The 19,334-nt window shown below is 40.9% G+C and overlaps 2 protein-coding genes across 3 annotated transcripts in view; one reads left to right on the forward strand and one right to left on the reverse strand.

The window, feature by feature from the left end:
* The window catches only part of LOC126390857 (voltage-dependent calcium channel gamma-1 subunit-like), a 207,892-nt gene that overhangs the window by 126,513 nt on the left and 62,045 nt on the right, over positions 1–19,334 (reverse strand). The window lies entirely within an intron of this gene.
* LOC126390008 (ecto-ADP-ribosyltransferase 5-like) lies at positions 12,912–14,822 on the forward strand. Of its 2 annotated transcripts, none has more exons than XM_050044063.1 (3): positions 12,912–13,015; positions 13,100–13,197; positions 13,780–14,822. In XM_050044063.1, exons 2-3 carry the CDS (start codon positions 13,123–13,125, stop codon positions 14,563–14,565), a joined length of 861 nt encoding a protein of 286 aa, XP_049900020.1. In that variant the 5' UTR covers positions 12,912–13,015; positions 13,100–13,122; the 3' UTR covers positions 14,566–14,822. The 2 variants fall into 2 exon arrangements, with proteins under 2 accessions (XP_049900020.1, XP_049900022.1); XM_050044065.1 differs by having other exon boundaries at positions 12,988–13,015; positions 13,103–13,197.

Genomic DNA, 19,334 nt, shown 5'->3' on the forward strand with positions numbered 1-19,334 from the left:
TGCGCCTTTATTGAACAGTGCTGAAAGAGGGAGGGAGCGCCCAGAGAAACCCAAAACTCATATTTTTATATTATAATGATTTTTGAAAAATTGCTTTTTTCACTCAGTTATATTTATCCCATGGGTATCATGTTTTCTAACAGTGTGTTTACACCACATAACCAGTGCAATATGAGTTTAAGGCGATGACAGCCTCGAGCTGACTAGAAAGCCTTTAATGAATACACCTTAATTAATTCACATGGTGATATCCACATCAAGAAGAACCAAAAGCCGGCTGAGTTAACCGATTCTCAGTAAGGCTGCTGATTGGAAGAAAAAAAAACTGTCCACGTGAATGTAGAGAAGAGAGGAAAACAAAAACAAAGCTACTGTCTTTGGTTTAGCAACTGTCTGATTTATCTGTCCAACAAACAGCCCAGCATCAACATGCTAATAAAAATATAGCTTATATGTTTTTAACTTCATGGTGATATAGGCCATCAGTGCTGCAAGCAGTGACACAAGCATTGAAGCCTTATTATTTGAATATGCTCATGATTCAGCCTTTTTCTCAATATTTAGGATGTTGTTCATTTATAAGTATTTTACACAAAACATCATTTAAATATTATGTCATCATACTGTGAGAGCAACAGAGAGGTGTGTATCATGGAGATTTTTCTAGAAAAAAATGCTGATATGGTGCTGGCTTTTTCTCATTCAGCAAGAGAGCATACAATTGGCATGTTGTTGAATATCTGGCAAAACTGTCCCTCTGTAAAACACAGCTATGTCTACTGTATGCACAGGCAGATTATGAGACAATGGGCCCCTGGGCACAGATATGCAATAGGCCTCTCTCTGAGGTCATCTTGTGTGTCTTTGGGGTCATTTTGTGTCTTTTTTGGTTGTTTTATGTCTTTTTTGGCCGTTGTGTGTCCCTTAAAGGACATTTTCTGTCATTTGTGGTCATGCTGTGTCTTTTTAAGTCATGTTGCGTCTCCCTGAGGTCATCTTGTGTGTCTTTGAGGTCGTTTTGTGTCGTTTTTGGTTTGTTTTATGTCTCTGTTGGCCGTTGTGTGTCCCTTAAGGACATTTGTGTCTCTTTGGGGTCATGTTGTGTCTCTCTGAGGTCGTCTTGTGTGTCTTTGGGGTCATTTTGTGTCTTTTTTGGTTGTTTTATGTCTTTTTTGGCCGTTGTGTGTCCCTTAAAGGACATTTTCTGTCATTTGTGGTCATGCTGTGTCTTTTTAAGTCATGTTGCGTCTCCCTGAGGTCATCTTGTGTGTCTTTGAGGTCGTTTTGTGTCGTTTTTGGTTTGTTTTATGTCTCTGTTGGCCGTTGTGTGTCCCTTAAGGACATTTGTGTCTCTTTGGGGTCATGTTGTGTCTCTCTGAGGTCGTCTTGTGTGTCTTTGGGGTCATTTTGTGTCTTTTTTGGTTGTTTTATGTCTTTTTTGGCCGTTGTGTGTCCCTTAAAGGACATTTTCTGTCATTTGAGGTCATGCTGTGTCTTTTTAAGTCATGTTGCGTCTCCCTGAGGTCATCTTGTGTGTCTTTGAGGTCGTTTTGTGTCGTTTTTGGTTTGTTTTATGTCTCTGTTGGCCGTTGTGTGTCCCTTAAGGACATTTGTGTCTCTTTGGGGTCATGTTGTGTCTCTCTGAGGTCGTCTTGTGTGTCTTTGGGGTCATTTTGTGTCTTTTTTGGTTGTTTTATGTCTTTTTTGGCCGTTGTGTGTCCCTTAAAGGACATTTTCTGTCATTTGAGGTCATGCTGTGTCTTTTTAAGTCATGTTGCGTCTCCCTGAGGTCATCTTGTGTGTCTTTGAGGTCGTTTTGTGTTGTTTTGCATCTTTTTTGGCCGTTGTGTGTCCCTTAAAGGACATTTTCTGTCTCTTTGAGGTCATGTTGTGTCTTTTTAAGTCATGTTGTGTCTCTCTGAGGTCATCTTGTGTGTCTTTGAGGTCGTTTTGTGTTGCTTTGCATCTTTTTTGGCCGTTGCGTGTTCCTTAAAGGACATTTTCTGTCATTTGAGGTCATGCTGTGTCTTTTTAAGTCATGTTGCGTCTCCCTGAGGTCATCTTGTGTGTCTTTGAGGTCGTTTTGTGGGGTTTTGCATCTTTTTTGGCCGTTGTGTGTCCCTTAAAGGACATTTTCTGTCTCTTTGAGGTCATGTGTCTTTTTAAGTCATGTTGTGTTTGGCTGAGGTACTTTTCTCTTTAGGATGATTTTTTTGATGGAGGATATGTTACATCTCTCTGAGGTCATCTTGTGTGTCTTTGAGGTCGTTTTGTGTTGTTTTGCATCTTTTTTGGCCGTTGCGTGTTCCTTAAAGGACATTTTCTGTCTCTTTGAGGTCATGTTGTGTCCTTTTAAGTTATGTTGCGTCTCTCTGAGGTCATCTTGTGTGTCTTTGAGGTCATCTTGTGTGTCTTTGAGGTCATGTTGTGTTGTTTTGCACCTTTTTTGGCCGTTGTGTGTCCCTTAAAGGACATTTTCTGTCTCTTTGAGGTCATGTTGTGTCTTTTTAAGTCATGTTGTGTTTGGCTGAGATACTTTTCTCTTTAGGATGATTTTTTTGATTATTCACCGCCATTTAGTATTTTTCGAGGCTATGTTGTGTCTCTCTGAGGTCATCTTGTGTGTCCTTGAGGTTATTTTGTGCCATTTTTGGTTGTTTTATGTCTCTGTTGGCCGTTGTGTGTCCCTTATGTCATTCATGTCTCTTTGAGGTCAGTTTCTGTCTTTTTAAGTCATGTTGCATCTGTCTGAGGTCATCTTGTGTGTCTTTGAGGTCATTTTGTGTTTTTTTTGCATCTTTTCTGGTTGTTATGTGTCCCTTAAAGGACATTTTCTGTCTCTCTGAGGTCATGTTGTGTCTTTGAGGTCATGTTGTGTCGTTTTGCATCTTTTTTGGCCGTTGTGTGTCCCTTAAGGACATTTGTGTCTTATGAGGTCATGTTGTGTCTTTTTAAGTCATGTTGCATCTCTCTGAGGTCATCTTGTGTGTCTTTGATGTTGCTTTGTGTTGTTTTGCATCTTTTTTGGCCGTTGTGTGTCCCTTAAGGACATTTGTGTCTTATGAGGTCATGTTGTATCTTTTTAAGTCATGTTGCGTCTCTCTGAGGTCATCTTGTGTGTCCTTGAGGTCATTTTGTGTCATTTTTGGTTGTTTTATGTCTCTGTTGGCCGTTGTGTGTCCCTTATGTCATTCTTGTCTCTTTGAGGTCAGTTTCTGTCTTTTTAAGTCATGTTGCGTCTCTCTGAGGTCATCTTGTGTGTCTTTGAGGTCGTTTTGTGGGGTTTTTTTTGCATCTTTTCTGGTTGTTATGTGTCCCTTAAAGGACATTTTCTGTCTCTTTGAGGTCATGTTGTGTCTTTTTAAATCATGTTGCATCTCCCTGAGGTCATCTTGTGTGTCTTTGAGGTCATGTTGTGTTGGAGGTCATCTTGTGTGTCTTTGAGGTCATGTTGTGTTGTTTTGCACCTTTTTTGGCCATTGTGTGTCCCTTAAAGGACATTTTCTGTCTCTTTGAGGTCATGTTGTGTCTTTTTAAGTCATGTTGCATCTCTCTGAGGTCACCTTGTGTGTCTTTGAGGTCATGTTGTGTTGTTTTGCATCTTTTTTGGCCGTTGTGTGTCCCTTAAATTGAGGTCATGTTGTGTCTTTTTAAGTCATGTTGTGTCTGGCTGAGGTACTTTTCTCTTTAGGATAATTTTTTGATTATTCACCGCCATTTAGTATTTTTCGAGGCTATGTAATTTTTTGATTATTCACCGCCATTTAGTATTTTTCGAGGCTATGTTGCGTCTCTGAGGTCATCTTTTGTGTCTTTGAGGTCATGTTGTGTTGTTTTGCACCTTTTTTGGCCGTTGTGTGTCCCTTAAAGGACATTTTCTGTCTCATTGAGGTCATGTTGTGTCTTTTTAAGTCATGTTGTGTTTGGCTGAGGTACTTTTCTCTTTAGGATGATTTTTTTGATTATTCACCGCCATTTAGTATTTTTCGAGGATATGTTACATCTGTCTGAGGTCATCTTGTGTGTCTTTGAGGTCGTTTTGTGTTTTTTTTTACATCTTTTCTGGTTGTTGTGTGTCCCTTAAAGGACATTTTCTGTCTCTTTGAGGTCATGTTGTGTCTTTTTAAGTCATGTTGCATCTCCCTGAGGTCATCTTGTGTGTCTTTGAGGTCATGTTGTGTTGTTTTGCATCTTTTTTGGCCGTTGTGTGTCCCTTAAGGACATTTTCTGTCTCTTTGAGGTCATGTTTTGTCTTTTGTTGTTACCCTCTTTCGTGTCTTTTTAAGTCATGTTGCATCTCTCTGAGGTCATCTTGTGTGTCTTTGAGGTCATTTTGTGTCGGTTTGCATATTTGTTGGCCGTTGTGTGTCCCTTACGGACATTTTCTGTCTCTTTGAGGTCATGTTGTGTCTTTTAAGTCATGTTGCGTCTCTCTGAGGTCATCTTGTGTGTCTTTGATGTCATTTTGTGTTGTTTTGCATCTTTTTTGGTCGTTGTGTGTCCCTTAAGGATATTTTCTGTCTCTTTGAGGTCATGTTGTGTCTGGCTGAGGTCATCTTGTGTGTCTTATTAGGATAATTTTGTGATTTTTTTCCTCCCATTTTGTCTTTTTTGGGGCTATTTTGTGTCACTTTGAGGTCAATTTGTGCCACTGTAGTTATTTTTGGTGACTTTGAGACAATTTTGAGTCAGCAGTGGTTGTGTGTTTCTTTAAAGTCATGTTGTGTGTCTCTGAGGTATATGTGTGCCATTTTAATAATTTTGTGTCTCTGAGGTGAATTTGTTGTTGATTTGGTTCCTTTGTGTCTCTCTGGGGTCATTTTGCGTCTTTTTTAGGCTGTTGTATGTCCCTTAAAGGACATTTTGTGTCTCTTTGAGGTCATGTTGTGTCTTTTTAAGTCATGTTGTGTCTGGCTGAGGTACTTTTCTCTTTAGGATCATGTTTGTTATTATTTTTTTTGCCATTTTGTCTTTTGAGGCCATTTTGTGTCCCTTTGAGGCCAATTTTTGTCATTGTAGTTATTTTTATGTCTTTGAAGTAATTTTGAGTCAGCAGTGGTTTTGTGTCTCTTTAAAGTTCTGTCTGGGTCAGACTCTGGACCAGAGTCAGGTGGTGGCTCAGCTGGTACAGTAGATATAGTTCCGAGTTCATTTAGTGCCTGTGGAAATTTTATGTCTTTTTCAGTATTTTGTGTCACTCTTAAGTATTATTTAAGTTCATTTTTTGGCTTTTGTAGGTTATTTTGTCTTTTTTAGGTTTTTTTCTGTATCTGTGAATACAATTTATGTCCAAGGTAATTTAATGTCTCTTTGAGGTCAATTTGTGTCTTTTTCTTATTTTTTTGTCTGTTTGTAGTTGCCTGTTTTGTGGTGTTTTTGTCTCTTTGCAGTTCCTTAGCATCTTTTTGTGGTCATTTTGAGTCTCTTCCTGGTCAATACGTGTTAATTTGAGGGACATTTTGCAGGTGAAGGCCAGAGGGGCCCCTGACACTCTGGGTCCCTGAGCCTGTGCCCAGTAGGTCCATTTAGTAATCCATCCATGACTATAAGTATGCTGTCAGAAAGCTTCCAGACTCTTAGAAGGGAACACTGGGTTTAGAAATAACACAATTATTGTGACTAAAAGAAAGGTTTCAACTTGAATTAGTTTTCAAAGATAGATTGTGACTGAATTTTCTGAGTTTGGCATTAACTTGCAGTCAGAAATGTTACATTTAATTGTATTCTGTACACTCAGTTTTTAGCAGTGTTGACTGTGTGCTAATGGGCCAATTCAATATGTGATAAATTTGTGGTCTCACGGTTGTATTCTTTTTTTTCCATCTGTGATAAATTTGTGGTCTCACGGTTGTATTCTTTTTTTTCCATCAGATGGCCCAGGGCTACAATTGGGACAGCGTCACTCCAATCCCGTGGAGCTCCTCCAGTGACTCATCATCTGGTGACTCGGATACGTCCAGTCTGCTGGGAGACACTGTAAGAAACTGTATTCTGACCTAATCTAGTCTATTGTCTAACATGCAGATAAAAAGAAAATGTGTTGTCAGTGCACAGTCATAACACATAGTGTTAGAAACTGAAACAATGGAGTCAAATTGAAGTTGTTTACATGATGTGGAGCTGTAGTCTGATGACTTTATTTGTTGTTACCTTCAGATGGAGGACATCCCGTGGGCCAGCCTCCTTGCGCCATTACCGAGGCCCATCAGCCCGCTGCGGGAACCAGTCCCCCCATGTGGCCGTGACCCTGAGGTGAGTCCCTCTGACCCACCTCCAGCACCAGGTAAGCCTGTGGAAGCCGGCCCCTCTAAAGGACCTGTGGCTCCAGGTAAGCCTAAGTCGTTGCCGAAGGGCCCCAAGCCAAGGTGGGTGCAAAATCTTTTTAGAATGAGAAAACAGGTTGGCAGCAACTGGCAGAAGAGGACAGACGAACCTGATGGTAAGTCTTCAGGTAAGCGCTTCCGTCCAAACACTTGATTTTGATTTCTAACTAAGATGATTTTGTTAATCACATTTATTTAGATTTAGTTAGATTTATTTGAATTGCATGCTTTTTACCAGCAACCTCCATCTACTGCCTCTAAAGTGTCCTGCTCTACACTCCACCACTAGTTTCTTAGATTCACTTCCAGTTTTAAACTCTGCATTCCAACTGCAGCAGCCGCCTGCTGCCTGACCCTCCACCTGCAGGCGGCAAACAGCTGTAGAGAAATGCTAGAACTATGACCTCCACCAGCAGTTTCAGCTGCAGCCATGCCTCCAACTACCGCCTCTAAGGTGTCCTGCTCCACCATACACCAATAACTTATCACAGGAATTTTACGATTTAAACTGCATTCAAACTACAGCAGCCGTCTGAAATATTCAAACCTCCACCAGCAATTTCCGTCAGGTCCACTATGCGTTCAAGACCAATGTTCCATTCGCACCTCTGTCAACCTCCATCTAAGCCTCTGCCAGAATCCTGCAGCTGCCGCCTCCACCTGTATGTTCTGGCAGACAGCCTGGCCAAACCTGCATTTACAGCCTCTGCCAGCAAACTGCAGGTGTCGCCTCCACCTGCAGATTCTGGTAGACAGCTGCAGCCATGCCGCCATCTACCGCCTTCAAGGTGTCCTGCTCCACAATACACCACTTCTTACAAGAATTTTAAGTTTTGAAATGCATTCAAACTACACTTCAACCACAACCACCTCTGTCAACCTCCATCTAAGCCTCTGTCAGCAACCTGCAGCTGCCGCGTCCACCTGCGGATTCTGACAGACAGCGTGGCGAAACCTCCAACAACAGCCTGTGCCAGAACCCTGTAGCTGCTGCCTCCACCTGTAGTTTCTGGCAGATAGCTGTCACCAAACCTCAAACTAAGCCTCTGCTAGCAACATTCAGCTGCCGCCTCCACCTGCAGATTCTTGCAGATAGCTTTGCCAAACGTCCTACTAGAGCCTCTGCCATCAACCCGTAGCTGCCGTCTCCACCTGCAGATTCTTGCAGACAGCTCAGCTCCTCCATCTACAGCCTCTGCAAACAACCTGCAGCACTGACGCCTCCACCTGTAGGTTCTTGCAGACAGCTGTGGCCAGAGCCTGCAACAATAACTTGGCCAAACCTCCAACAACAGTCTCTGTCAGCAACCTGCAGCCGCTGCCTCCACCTGCAGATTCTGACAGATGGCTTGACAAACCTCAAACTAGAGTCTCTGTCAATAGTCTGCTGTTGTTGCAGGTTTGGCCAATTCTTCATTTACAGCATCATCCAGAAGTCTACGCCCCTGAATCCTGTCGTTGTGCCATGTGAAGACCTCAGCTGACCAGGGACCAGAGATGCACCAGGGACCAGAGATGCACCAGGGACCAGAGAGCAGAGATGCACTCATAAATATAACCTTTCAGGTAAGATAGACAATCATAGCTGTGTAATAATAGCATACCTGGGCTGATAAATTAAAGCCAACTTCATGTTACATTCAGTTGACTTCTTCCTCTAATAGGTATTTCCATACCTCCATCTACAGCCTCTGTCAGGAAACCTGCAGCCGCCCCATCTACTTGCAGATTTTGACAGACAGGTTGACAAAACCTCAAACTGAGCCTCTGCCAGCAGCATGCACCCATGGCCTCCACCTGCATATTCTTGCAGACAGCTTGGCCAAACCTCCATCTACACCCTCTGCCAGAGACCTCTACCACGGCCAACTCCACCTGCAGATTCTTGCAGAGAAATGTGGCCAGAATTCATTTACAACATCATCCAGAAATCTACATCGCTGAATCCTGTCCTTTTGCCATGTGAAGACCTCAGCTGACCAGGGACCAGAGATGCACCAGGGACCAAAGAGCAGAGATGCACTCATAAATATGACCTTTCAGGTAAGATAGACAATCATAACTGTGTAATAATAGCATACCTGCGCTGATAAATTAAAGCCACCTTTCTGTTACATTCAGTTTACATCATCTTCTTCCTCTAATAGGTATTTCCAAATGTTGTGTGAAAGAGCACCCAGCCATCAACAGAAATCTGACGTGCCAAGATGCTGAACTTCATCCACCAGAACGAGCTTTTCTTCTGCCAACTGGTTTGAGCTCATGGTCCTGTGGATCAGGCTGGTGCATAACACTGTGGGATATTTGGTAGTGTCTTAGTGTCTAAACCATGAATTTCCAGTTAACCTGATTTTTGAATGCATGTTAGACGTTATTAAACCTTTAGATGTTCTCAAGTGGAGACAGGGATGCTATATATCTGTGTAACTGAATATCTAAAAATAATATGTAAAGTGCAAACTCTTTGTGCTTTTCTGCAGGCCCTGTTGGACTTAACAGACTTCCAGAAACTGATTAAGGGCTGCGAGGACAATTCTATCCCCCAACATTTTCTAACAGAGAAAACTTATTTCACTTCCCCGTGCAGAGACATCCGCCCTGCTCTGTATGAAAGTGTCCAGAGATTTTATCGTGATTTGGCTCTACATCAGTAAATTTGGCTTGAATTGGTTTGAAAATGCTTGTTTGTCTGTCACTTTCTTACAAGCCATCAGTGTCTACTGTCTACAGTTAGTATGTCACTACAAAGAGTCTTGAGTTTCAATTCCCAATAAGCCATCAGCAAAAGCTCATCAGTCATCTGCAATTATAAAACATGTTAATGAAGTATTAATAACAGATTCGTATAGTAATCCATTGATTTTGCAGTGGTAAATGTTATAAAGTTGATTAGAAATTGATTTTGTTTTTGATGGCCTGCAGCCCCTTTCCAGAAGGTCAAACATTTATCTTCCTGATAAAAGGAAGGACAAAAGGAATTCCAAATATAGCGTCATTCAGATCAGATGTAGTTTCATGATATTGAAATCACAGTTTGGGGCTCTCCTGATGTTCTGTGTCTTCTGTGTGTAGAGCAGGTGTCACTCAGTGCTTCACAATTAAAGACAAAAAAACAAAAAAAAGACGACACAACAGACACAACATACAGACATAAAACATGCCAAAAACATACAAATTATGACATGAAGTGACATACTAAAAACTAAATAAAGGACCTGCAGTCCAACAGGAGAGAGCTCCAAAGTTCAGGTTTAGTGACGACCTCAAAAGGACCTCCAACACAAGTTTTGATTATTTTCGTAGTTCTCTCAGGAGTTCTCATGCACTGTCAGCACCCCTGCAGCTTCCCCTCAACAGCACCCAGTGGATCCTCTTCCTTGATTTTCTCCTGCACATCTGCCTCCTGGTTCTTGACCTCAGCTTACATCTCCAGTTCCTGGTTCAAGCTCAAACTTGAACTGACCTGCTATATTAATGTTAGCTGGCATGGCATTAATGGAGGCTGGGGTGGTACATCAGAGATACTGAACTGAAAACACTGTCGAGCCTGAATCATTCTGACCTCTTTTTTCACTTTGAGCTGTTATAAGGACGGCATTTCTATAGGCTCTGACCTGACACAGCCTCTTGGTAATGGTCCTTGAACCATCTATAAAAGAATGTTAATGTTATGATTAAACAGGCAAATTAAGCCCAGCCCAACCACTTCACATTGGTGGTACATTATCAGTATTATGGTTGAAAAATTAGGCTAAAGGAGAAATTCAATACTTTGGACATTTAGACCTGTTTACAGGTCATACTCCATAATACTGAAATGCACAAATCCTGTATGAAATGGTCGCTCCACTGTTGAGCAAGGCAACTTTGTTTCCCCTTTCCTTCTAGACATGTTGCTTGCATATTATATTCAAACGTTAATGATCCGCACATGCACACGAAGGAGGGATTGTTCACAGGACTGACTAGGACTGGAGCAACCGTATTGTGGTTGGATGAAAGAAAACAGCAATTTTGCAGTTACCAAGTTATTTTTAATATGCACTTTATTGCATGAGCTAGCAGCCAACTTGGAGTTGATATTGAGTCGGTATTAGCTATGAACCCAGCCTAAATGTTGACACACAGTCTTGGCACATTAATAAAATCAATGAAAATATCCCTTGTTACCACATCACTTCATGCAAGTAACATTAATGGTAATGTTATCTTAACAATGAATTAATATTGAGATGAAGGGCCAATAATAAAGAAAACGACAGAGTTTGGCTAACATAACACAAACACAAGTAAATTTAGCACGCAAACTTGCTTAACACATTAGCCATTGAGAGAGTTGTGGAACCACTTGAAAGTATATCATTATTAAAACAGCAGTCATTCATGACACAGCAATTAATAACCACTATGTGTTCATATTTACCTGTGAACGGGTCACTGATGCTCCTATTATGGAATTCCTGGTCGCATATGCAATGCGCTATCCCACCACTAGAGGGCACGTGACCAACCTTCTTGACCAATGTGTGTCTCTACTCTGGTATTGTATTCAGATTAAAATTCTTTCTTAATAAAAAACAATATATGATCTTCAAAAAGGCATTTTCAAAAGAGTCCTGGAAAAAGACAGATGTCTGTCATATAAGGTTAATAATGTATACTATGAGCAGATTAGGAGGCTATGTCAATGCTGTATGCACCACTTACCAGAAACAGCCAGACAGGCACAAAGAGTGGAGGAGCAGCAGGTCCCTCATCATCTCCTGTGTTACTGAGGACGTGAGACAAGGTGAGTTTATATAGTGGAAACTTAAAGGTCTTCTGAGCAATCATTTCAAGCAGTTTCAACTGAAAGGAGCTTAGCAACACGACTATGAAGTAGCCTGTTTTAGGCTATAAGCAAAAAAAAATAGAAAATAAAAAATTGCATGAGATACTGATGGATTAAGAGAGGGAGCTGGAGGGCCTGAGGTCCATGGAGACTGCTTATGCATAGGGCCCAGCATTTTGGTGCTACGCCCCTGCATATGCTCAGAATATTCCCCTGGGTGCTGTCAGTGTCATCCATAACATCTTTCCCAATTCATTACCTATGGAGCAGCTCCAGACTTTAAAAATTTTGAGTTTTAACACTGTAGTTTTGGGATTTGGGAGAGAGTTGTTCATATTTACTAATATTTTTGGAACGTCTTAGACCATGGAAATTACATATGAATTTTGAAAATGTGCGACTCCCCTTTGAGTCAGTGCACAACGGCAGTACATGCACACACACACACACACACACACACACACACACACACACACACACACTCTCCTCTTCCACTATACACTATTTCACCATGTTTAATCTAATATTCATACTCAATGCACTTCGCAGAACCACTGACCACTTACGCTCCATGTTTGTACATAAACTCTCACAATATCAGTTTTCAGATAGAATCATTATGAATGTTTCCTTGTCAAACAGATGTTCTTTATAGGCAGGGTCTTCACAACCTCACAGTCTTCTTTGCACAAGCACACTTGCAATTTTGTGTGAGCCCACACATTTCACACTTGGGTTCTGCAGCTTGTGGCCTCTAACAGGAAATTATGGCCAAGACAAATGACACATACAATGTGTCCTTTAAGTCTATATTTATTTATTTATTTATTTATCGGCTCAGAACTTTCACATACAAAAGGTCCCATCTCTTATCACAAGCTGAAAGGCTTGTGAAATCACTGGTCAAATTTAGGTAGACTACCAGTCAAAAGGATAACGACTTCTCCCATTTTCTGTACTTAAGATGTACAGTAGTTTCACCTGTGAAGCAGAACTTTCTGACCCCTCTTCTGTGTTTGCATATTTTATTTGTTTATTGCATAGAAGAAGGAACAAACTACCAATGACATTATTGCAAAGAACTCTGAAAAATTAGGGAATGCTTAATATTCAGGGTGAGTTATTTAGACTGATGGTGGTCTGTAAGTGGGTTCTGAGTGACATCTGCAACATACTGTGTATCAGTTTTGTGATTATGCATAATGTTCGTTAGTACCATATTACAAAAATTGTGACCTCAATTCTGTTGCTTTGGCATTTAAAATGCTGAACCCTCAATTAGAGTCAGTTAGAGTTTGTCTAGGTTGTGATGGATTTTAAGATTGTTCCTTTTAGCCAGACTGTTGTTTGCATTGACAACATTAATAGTATACTACTTGCATGGACAGTGACAGAAACTGCTAATTGGCATTGTAATTAACAAAACAGCCTAGTTGTATGGCTCTGAGTAAATTGGCTTGACTGATATCATGCCTGCAGTTGCACCTTGTCCTCACTGATGTCTCTGAAATCAGACATGGAGCTTGAGGTTTTACCATTGGTTAGTGAGTCAAGATGAAACGGCAATGACACCCATTTCTTTGTCTGGTAAAAGTAAACCACATTTCCACACATGCACATTCAGAGGAGGCAAGTGTGAAAGTGCATCTGCAAACTGTTTGTCTTTGTGTGTGTGTGTGTGTGTGTGTGTGTGTGTGTGTGTGTGTGTGGGGGGGGGGGGGGGGGGGGGGGGGGTTGTATTTGATATTTGGTGAGCAGTTTGGGCCTGGCTATATAAGTCTTGGAAATTCACTGACATACCACTGTCTGGTCAAAACTTTTGATCTGAGGGGTCGTCAACACATTCTTCTCTGAAAAACTGGTGAGCTCAAAACTTTATGACTATGAAAGATTATGGGACAACTATCATCTTCCGCATTTTTATGTTATGTGTGTGTAAATTCAGAAGCTGTTTGCCCACCTGCAGTGATGAAGGGTAACAAGCTGACTTGTGCTCCACTGTGTTTGTTCCTTTGCTGGATGCTGCCTGTCGGCTCGAAGAAGGTGAGTGGTTTATTCCACCTGGTTAAATCTAAACATTGTGAATATCTCTGGATGTTGGTAAAACTTGAAAAATGTGAACACAGTATCAACACATATACATTGAATGTGTTGCTTACCCTGGATGCTGATTTGAAAACTTCAAGTCAGAAAAAGGTTCAACATTAAATGTTATTGTTTTATCGATCAAGCACATGAACAATCCAGGAACTAATCTGGGAGCCCATGACTAGCAGTATGATATATGCTATATGGTAGTGTCAAGGACAATGATATTCACAACGGGACCTGGTGGTTTTCAGTTATACTGAATGTCTTAGCTTCAAAGGCATTAGTCATCAAAAGGTATGCTGAACTTTATCAAACTATGCAAGTGAGTTTGTTGTTATGCATGTTATTTATGTTGTACGTTGCGTGTAAATGTAAAATGCACATTCCATGGAGACAAATTTGCCCTTTGGGAACAATGAAAATCTATCTTATTTTTCCTTAGCCCAGATTTCTCTACAGACACTCATGCACAGTGGTTCAAACTGCATCAAATTCATGACCTTTCCTCTCATCTTTTCATACCCTCCCCTCTAGATCAGTTTTATCGTCAGTCTACCAGAGGCAAACTCAGGCATCCAAATGAGCATGGTTGAAGATGCTGTGGATGACATGTACTTTGGCTGCAACGAGACAATGGCAAAAATGGTCAAGGACAAATACTTTAAAAAGGAGAACAAGGGAATATTTAAAGACGTCTGGAAAAAGGCAGAAAGCTGTGCCAATCATAATCTCAAAAATAAAGACACAGGGGATGAGGCTTTAACTAAAGAGCACATGCAGGCAATCTGTGTTTATACATCTGGTTATAAAGGGTTTTATCAGATGTTCAATGATGCAGTCCGGACCAACAGAACAGTCTATGGCACCTCCTTTCCATTTCACTCCTTACAATTCTGGCTGACATCGGCTGTAAAGATCCTCAGTGAAAATAATAACTGTCACATTACGTACCGCAGAAGCAAAGCTGTGTTTACTGGCAATGTCAACCAAATGATTCGGTTTGGTTCCTTTACCTCCAGCTCTAAAGATCCAGAACTGTCCCAATTTGGTTTGAAGACCTGCTTTAAAATTACGACCTGTTCAGGTGCTTACCTGAAAAAATATCCACACTTAGGAAAGAAAGAGGAAGCGGATGAGAAAGAGGTGCTCATCCCCCCCTATGAGATTTTCAAGATAACTGGGAAAAAGAAGGATGCATCTGTAAAAGGTCTAGAAGACTGTGAGGTTGTGTATATCCTGCAAAGTGTAGGGCTTCAAAGCAATTTAAACTGCATGCTGTGTACCAAATTAAAGACCAAAGGTTTCTTTAACTTTAAGTAAAAGTAAAAGTCCACATAACCCTTCTAAAATCCGAGCTCATTACAATATATCCATACATTCTCCTCAATCCCTAAATTCAGGCTTGGAGGCTCTTTGATTATTGTGGACTCAAGTTTTCATACTTCCCCAGCATACTGTGCAACAACTTTTTACAGTTTCTAAAAGGCTTTTTTTATGTGTTCTTGCATTTATCAGCATTTCTATGTGAAACAAATATTTGTTTTTTCTGAATGAAATAAATACATTTTTTAAACATCAACATTTGTTTTGTCTTCCTTGATGAGCAGCAGTGGATTATTTACCAACAAGCTGATAAAGGTTAATATCATTTACTGTTTAATACGCCTCTCTTTCCTGCACAATTCTGGATTTCATCAGAATTAACCCTTTGAAACCTGAGCAAATTGGCTTGGTTTCTTTCAAAAACATGGGAAGAAGGAAAAATTACCCAGAAAATTAAACACAAGAAATTAGTAAAAATAAATAAATAAATAAATAAAAATAAAAAAGTAGTAAAAAATAAATTTAAAAAAAGGACAAAAAAAGTTGAGGAAATGACCTGGAAAGGGAGCTTAAAAATGATGGTAATTCTGTAATATAATCCTAATTTTAAATATTTAATAATACATTTATATTGGAGGCTGGGAATTCCAACTTGCAATGGATTGCAGGGTAAGACTGCAGACCCACTGTTTTGGCATCGTTACACCTACTGAATACTGTGCATCTCCTCCAGCTGGGGTGCATGATGAGTCACCGAAATATCAAACCAGTGCAGCTGAGGAAATAAACTTGGTGGCTGTGAGAAAATGCCTGTCAGCCAGTGCAGCGCTGTACTCCTCGCTGTATGCTCACACCACAATTCAAAGTTAGCCCCACCTCCCCAGCTCAACGACTCCTCTTGGATGCTGTTTATGATCTAACACCTGATTGCTACTTTTTTTATAGAGTCCCTCCCTGTCACTATGCATACTGTTATTGGTTCAGGGGAGAATGCACCGCTGCCCAAAGACAGACACCCAGCAAAATAAGAAAATATAGGCAGAGAGTTCCTAAGAGGTTTGTGTCCAGGGAACACCACCATTATGGGCAGCAGGCGTTTCAGAGCTAGTGTCACCTTTCTGACAGCTCTACACACCATGGCCTCTCCAATGTGTTCTGCATCACCAATATCGTATAAAAAGCTACCGTTCTCAAAAAAACATTTGCTTTTATGAGAGCGCATGTCTGCAGTATGTCAGATTTGATATGTGTGGCCAGTAAATGATTGAGTCTAATGAAAAACAGTTCAAACAGATATTCATTGGTGAATGACAACACATCTAAACGGAGTCTGAAGATCCTCTCCCGGCGTAAAGCATTGTGAATTAATTCTGCCTCGGTATCGATCGGATTTCCAACATACAACAACCCATGTCTGTCTGCCAGCTTGCTTCAGGTTCGGCAGTAGGGAGGAGACAGGGTGAACTCAGGGTTTCTTATAGAAAACCTGCCAGCGAGCAGGTTAGGTTCACAGAGTCAGTTGCCATGGTGATTGACTCAGAGTGTGACTACCTCTCTGTCTGGAACTGAAAACCCAGAGTTTCATTCATTTCAGGGTTAACATACTCAGAGTCAGGAGCCAACTGTCTCCCAGCTTTTGTTTGCTGTGTTGATGTTGACGGTCCTGGATCACTGGTAGCCTGGAAATCCAGACCCAAATCTAGAAAGATTTAGGGTCTGGCTATGAGTAATGCAAATGGCCCAACTCGAGGGGCGGCACCAAGCACACATTTGAAAATATCACTACACGCATTTGGATAACACTACGACCAATCAGAACAATACACGGGGTGACGTATCCAGAGCTTAGCTACCAGCAGAGCTAACTGGTAGATTAGACTATTGCCGTATCCGGTCAGCAAAACAGCAAAAACGTCCTTCTTGCAAAGGAAAGATTCGAGCGCCGTCTTCTGATCCTCTTTTAGAGAAAAAGCCACTCGTTCATTGTAGCGGCCAAAGCCGTTTCAAACAACTGGTGTTCATCCGTAGCCATCTTGCAATGTTTACTGACTGATTCCGGACTTTGTCGTCGCAGCGCTGTCGTCATCTGTTTAGCTTGCCTCTGGCTCGCCTATATCAGATACACCGATGTGATTGGTGCGGCTGGAGGGTAGGTCACTGGCAAGGGGTGGCTCATAATCCTCATCCTCATCACTGTAAACCCAAAAGTAGAACAAAAACAAATATATTCATTCAGTGGCCTGGTTCTGAAATTGCAAGTACATGTAGACACAAAAGCAAGAAACGTGGTCAAAATAAACACACACTGTGCCAGGGAAGTCAACACACACACACACACATACACACCACACACACACACACACACACACACATACATACGTACATACATTACATTGTATTACAGTATTAAATATGTGTTTTTTTATGCTAGACAAAAGAAAAGTAGGGGGCAGCTTTGCATCACTGTCACAATTGCAAACTGAGTAGTACCACTGGACTGTTTTTATGTTTGTTTGTTGGTTTGTGTTTGTGATGAGGAATAGTTTTCTGATGGCAGTGAGGGTGATTTTACGTTAATGGCCTCCGACATATAAAACCACCATCATAGTTTTTTAAAACCTGCATCCTGATGAAGATATCAGTTCAGTGTATTGTGGGACTGTTGTTATTGCTACATACACCTGAAACCTGGGCTGAGATGACTAAGAAATCTGCCTTTATCCTCTGTTTTGCCTGGCAACTTATAGAAAAGCACTAATGGTCCTAGCTGTTTAAACACTTATTGACACTGCTACTGTAACTGGCATTAAAATGAATAAGGTTTGCAGTTTGTTTGATTCAAATCATTTAGAGTTGTAAGCTTCAGGCCTACATATTGTAATCATAAAGAAATTCTGCATGTGGTGCTTTAATATGCCACTGCTTTTATCTAGTGGGTAAAGTGTGGATGATTCTGCATTAAAATAGTTTGTAACACAATGATTTGTAAGCCCATCTGAGCCGTTAGACCATGAATCACATGACAGGAAACATGTCATTTCATTGGTAAACCAACACTATTTCCTTTAGCAGCCACAGAATGCTCATAACACACCCTCCATCTTTTGCACATGCAAAAAAAGCTTGCCTAAACACGTTCATTTATCATATATACAGATCCCAAACACATGTTAAATCCAAGCAGATGCATATAGCTGTCAAATGTTTGGCATATTTATGATTAAAATACATACAGTATAATGTTGTCTATTTTGCTTGATGTAAAACACATCTTGTGTTAAGTACATGTATGTGTGTCTGAAATTGAGAGGCTTTTTTCCTAACTGCAGTGATGAACATGCTGATCTTTGCTCCTCTGTGTTTGCCCTTTAGCTGGGTGCTATCTGTAGATTCCAGGGTAAGTGGGGCATTCTGGGATAAATAACAACTTGCTTATGCTAAAATTACCATACATATTAAAAATATCAGTGGCCATTTCTAAACTTTGATAGTGAATGCTGAGCAAGTCATTCAGACATTTTGCTAGAAGATAATGGTTTTCATTTACGTTGTTTTCTGCGAACTGCTGAGGTCATACAAATTTAAACAGACCTTAGAGGTTCTGTATGTAACTTTTTACATATATTACTTGTTTTTTGTTGCCAGTGAGTGAACAAGTTGCGACGTCCCTCACTTGGTTACCCAAAGGCCCGCAGTCTGTGGACTGACTTTATGTAAAGGACGTCAACACATTCTCATCCCAGGTCATCAAAGAGCAACACTTTCTTAAGCCTCTTGTGCATGACACTGACGCCAAAAGCACTTCTGCATATCTCTGTGAGATGCAACCTTTAACATCTGTATTGGACACAAAGCTGTATCCTGGATAGAACTTGTAACACACAGTTAACGTTGTCAAATGCTCGCAGTTTGTTTAGGCAACAAAAGTACTTGATTAGGTGTTGAAAACACGTGTTGAGTAAAAATAAGTATGTAGCTTGTAAATTACGTCAAGTGAGTGTTGTCAGAACGACACAGACGGACATATGTTATGTAATTTTTATTTTACAACAGCGCTGACTTTTGTTTTTGGGACATCAGTCTCCTTGCTCAAACTCTGTTTTTGTCTGACCCACCTATCACCTCTCCCACCAGCCTAACACAAACTCTCTTGCTCTTCATACTACGTCAGTTCTTCTGAGGATCAAATATTGCTATGGATGAGTTTATACTGGACTTAGTTGAAAGCCAAGTGCATTTCATAGAGATATCACGAGCATTTTTTCGACAGCCTGGGTATGAGAGAGGGCTGAAGACTCTGGATGAATATTCTGGGGAAAATTCAAAGGATGTGACATCATGCCTTGTCTCTCTCAGATCCTCTACAGAGCTAACAGTGTGCAACAATAGCTAACATTAGCTAAAAAATGAAGTCCACTAATGTCAACAAACAACTGGCACCTACAACAAAGTCCACATATTTCTATTACTGTTATATACATTTTGCAATGGCGGCCCAGCGGAGACGGACCTTTAGTTAGGGTCCTGTAAAATTTGAACTCAGCCAGCACAAGACCTAGCACCCGAGCACCAGGGCCCGTATTCACAAAGATTCTCAGAGTCCTCTCAGAGAGCTCCTAACTTAGCCTAAAAATTCCTAGCAAGGAATCTTAGCTTAAGAGTGATTCAGGAAGTTTCTGAGAGCAACTCTGAGCAAGGAGGGGACAGAAACTTTTATCTTAGTGAGGAGGTGTGGTTGACCCCGTTGCTAGGTATGATGCAGTCTT

The sequence above is a fragment of the Epinephelus moara genome, chromosome 5 (assembly GCF_006386435.1).
Source record: "Epinephelus moara isolate mb chromosome 5, YSFRI_EMoa_1.0, whole genome shotgun sequence".
Classification (NCBI taxonomy): domain Eukaryota; kingdom Metazoa; phylum Chordata; class Actinopteri; order Perciformes; family Serranidae; genus Epinephelus; species Epinephelus moara.

Coding starts and splice junctions, on each gene's coding strand:
- LOC126390008 (XM_050044063.1), top strand. CDS start 13,123: ATGAAGGGTAACAAGCTGACTTGTGCTCCACTGTGTTTGTTCCTTTGC. Junction 13,198..13,779: donor TGCCTGTCGGCTCGAAGAAG/GTGAGTGGTTTA, acceptor CCTCCCCTCTAG/ATCAGTTTTATCGTCAGTCT.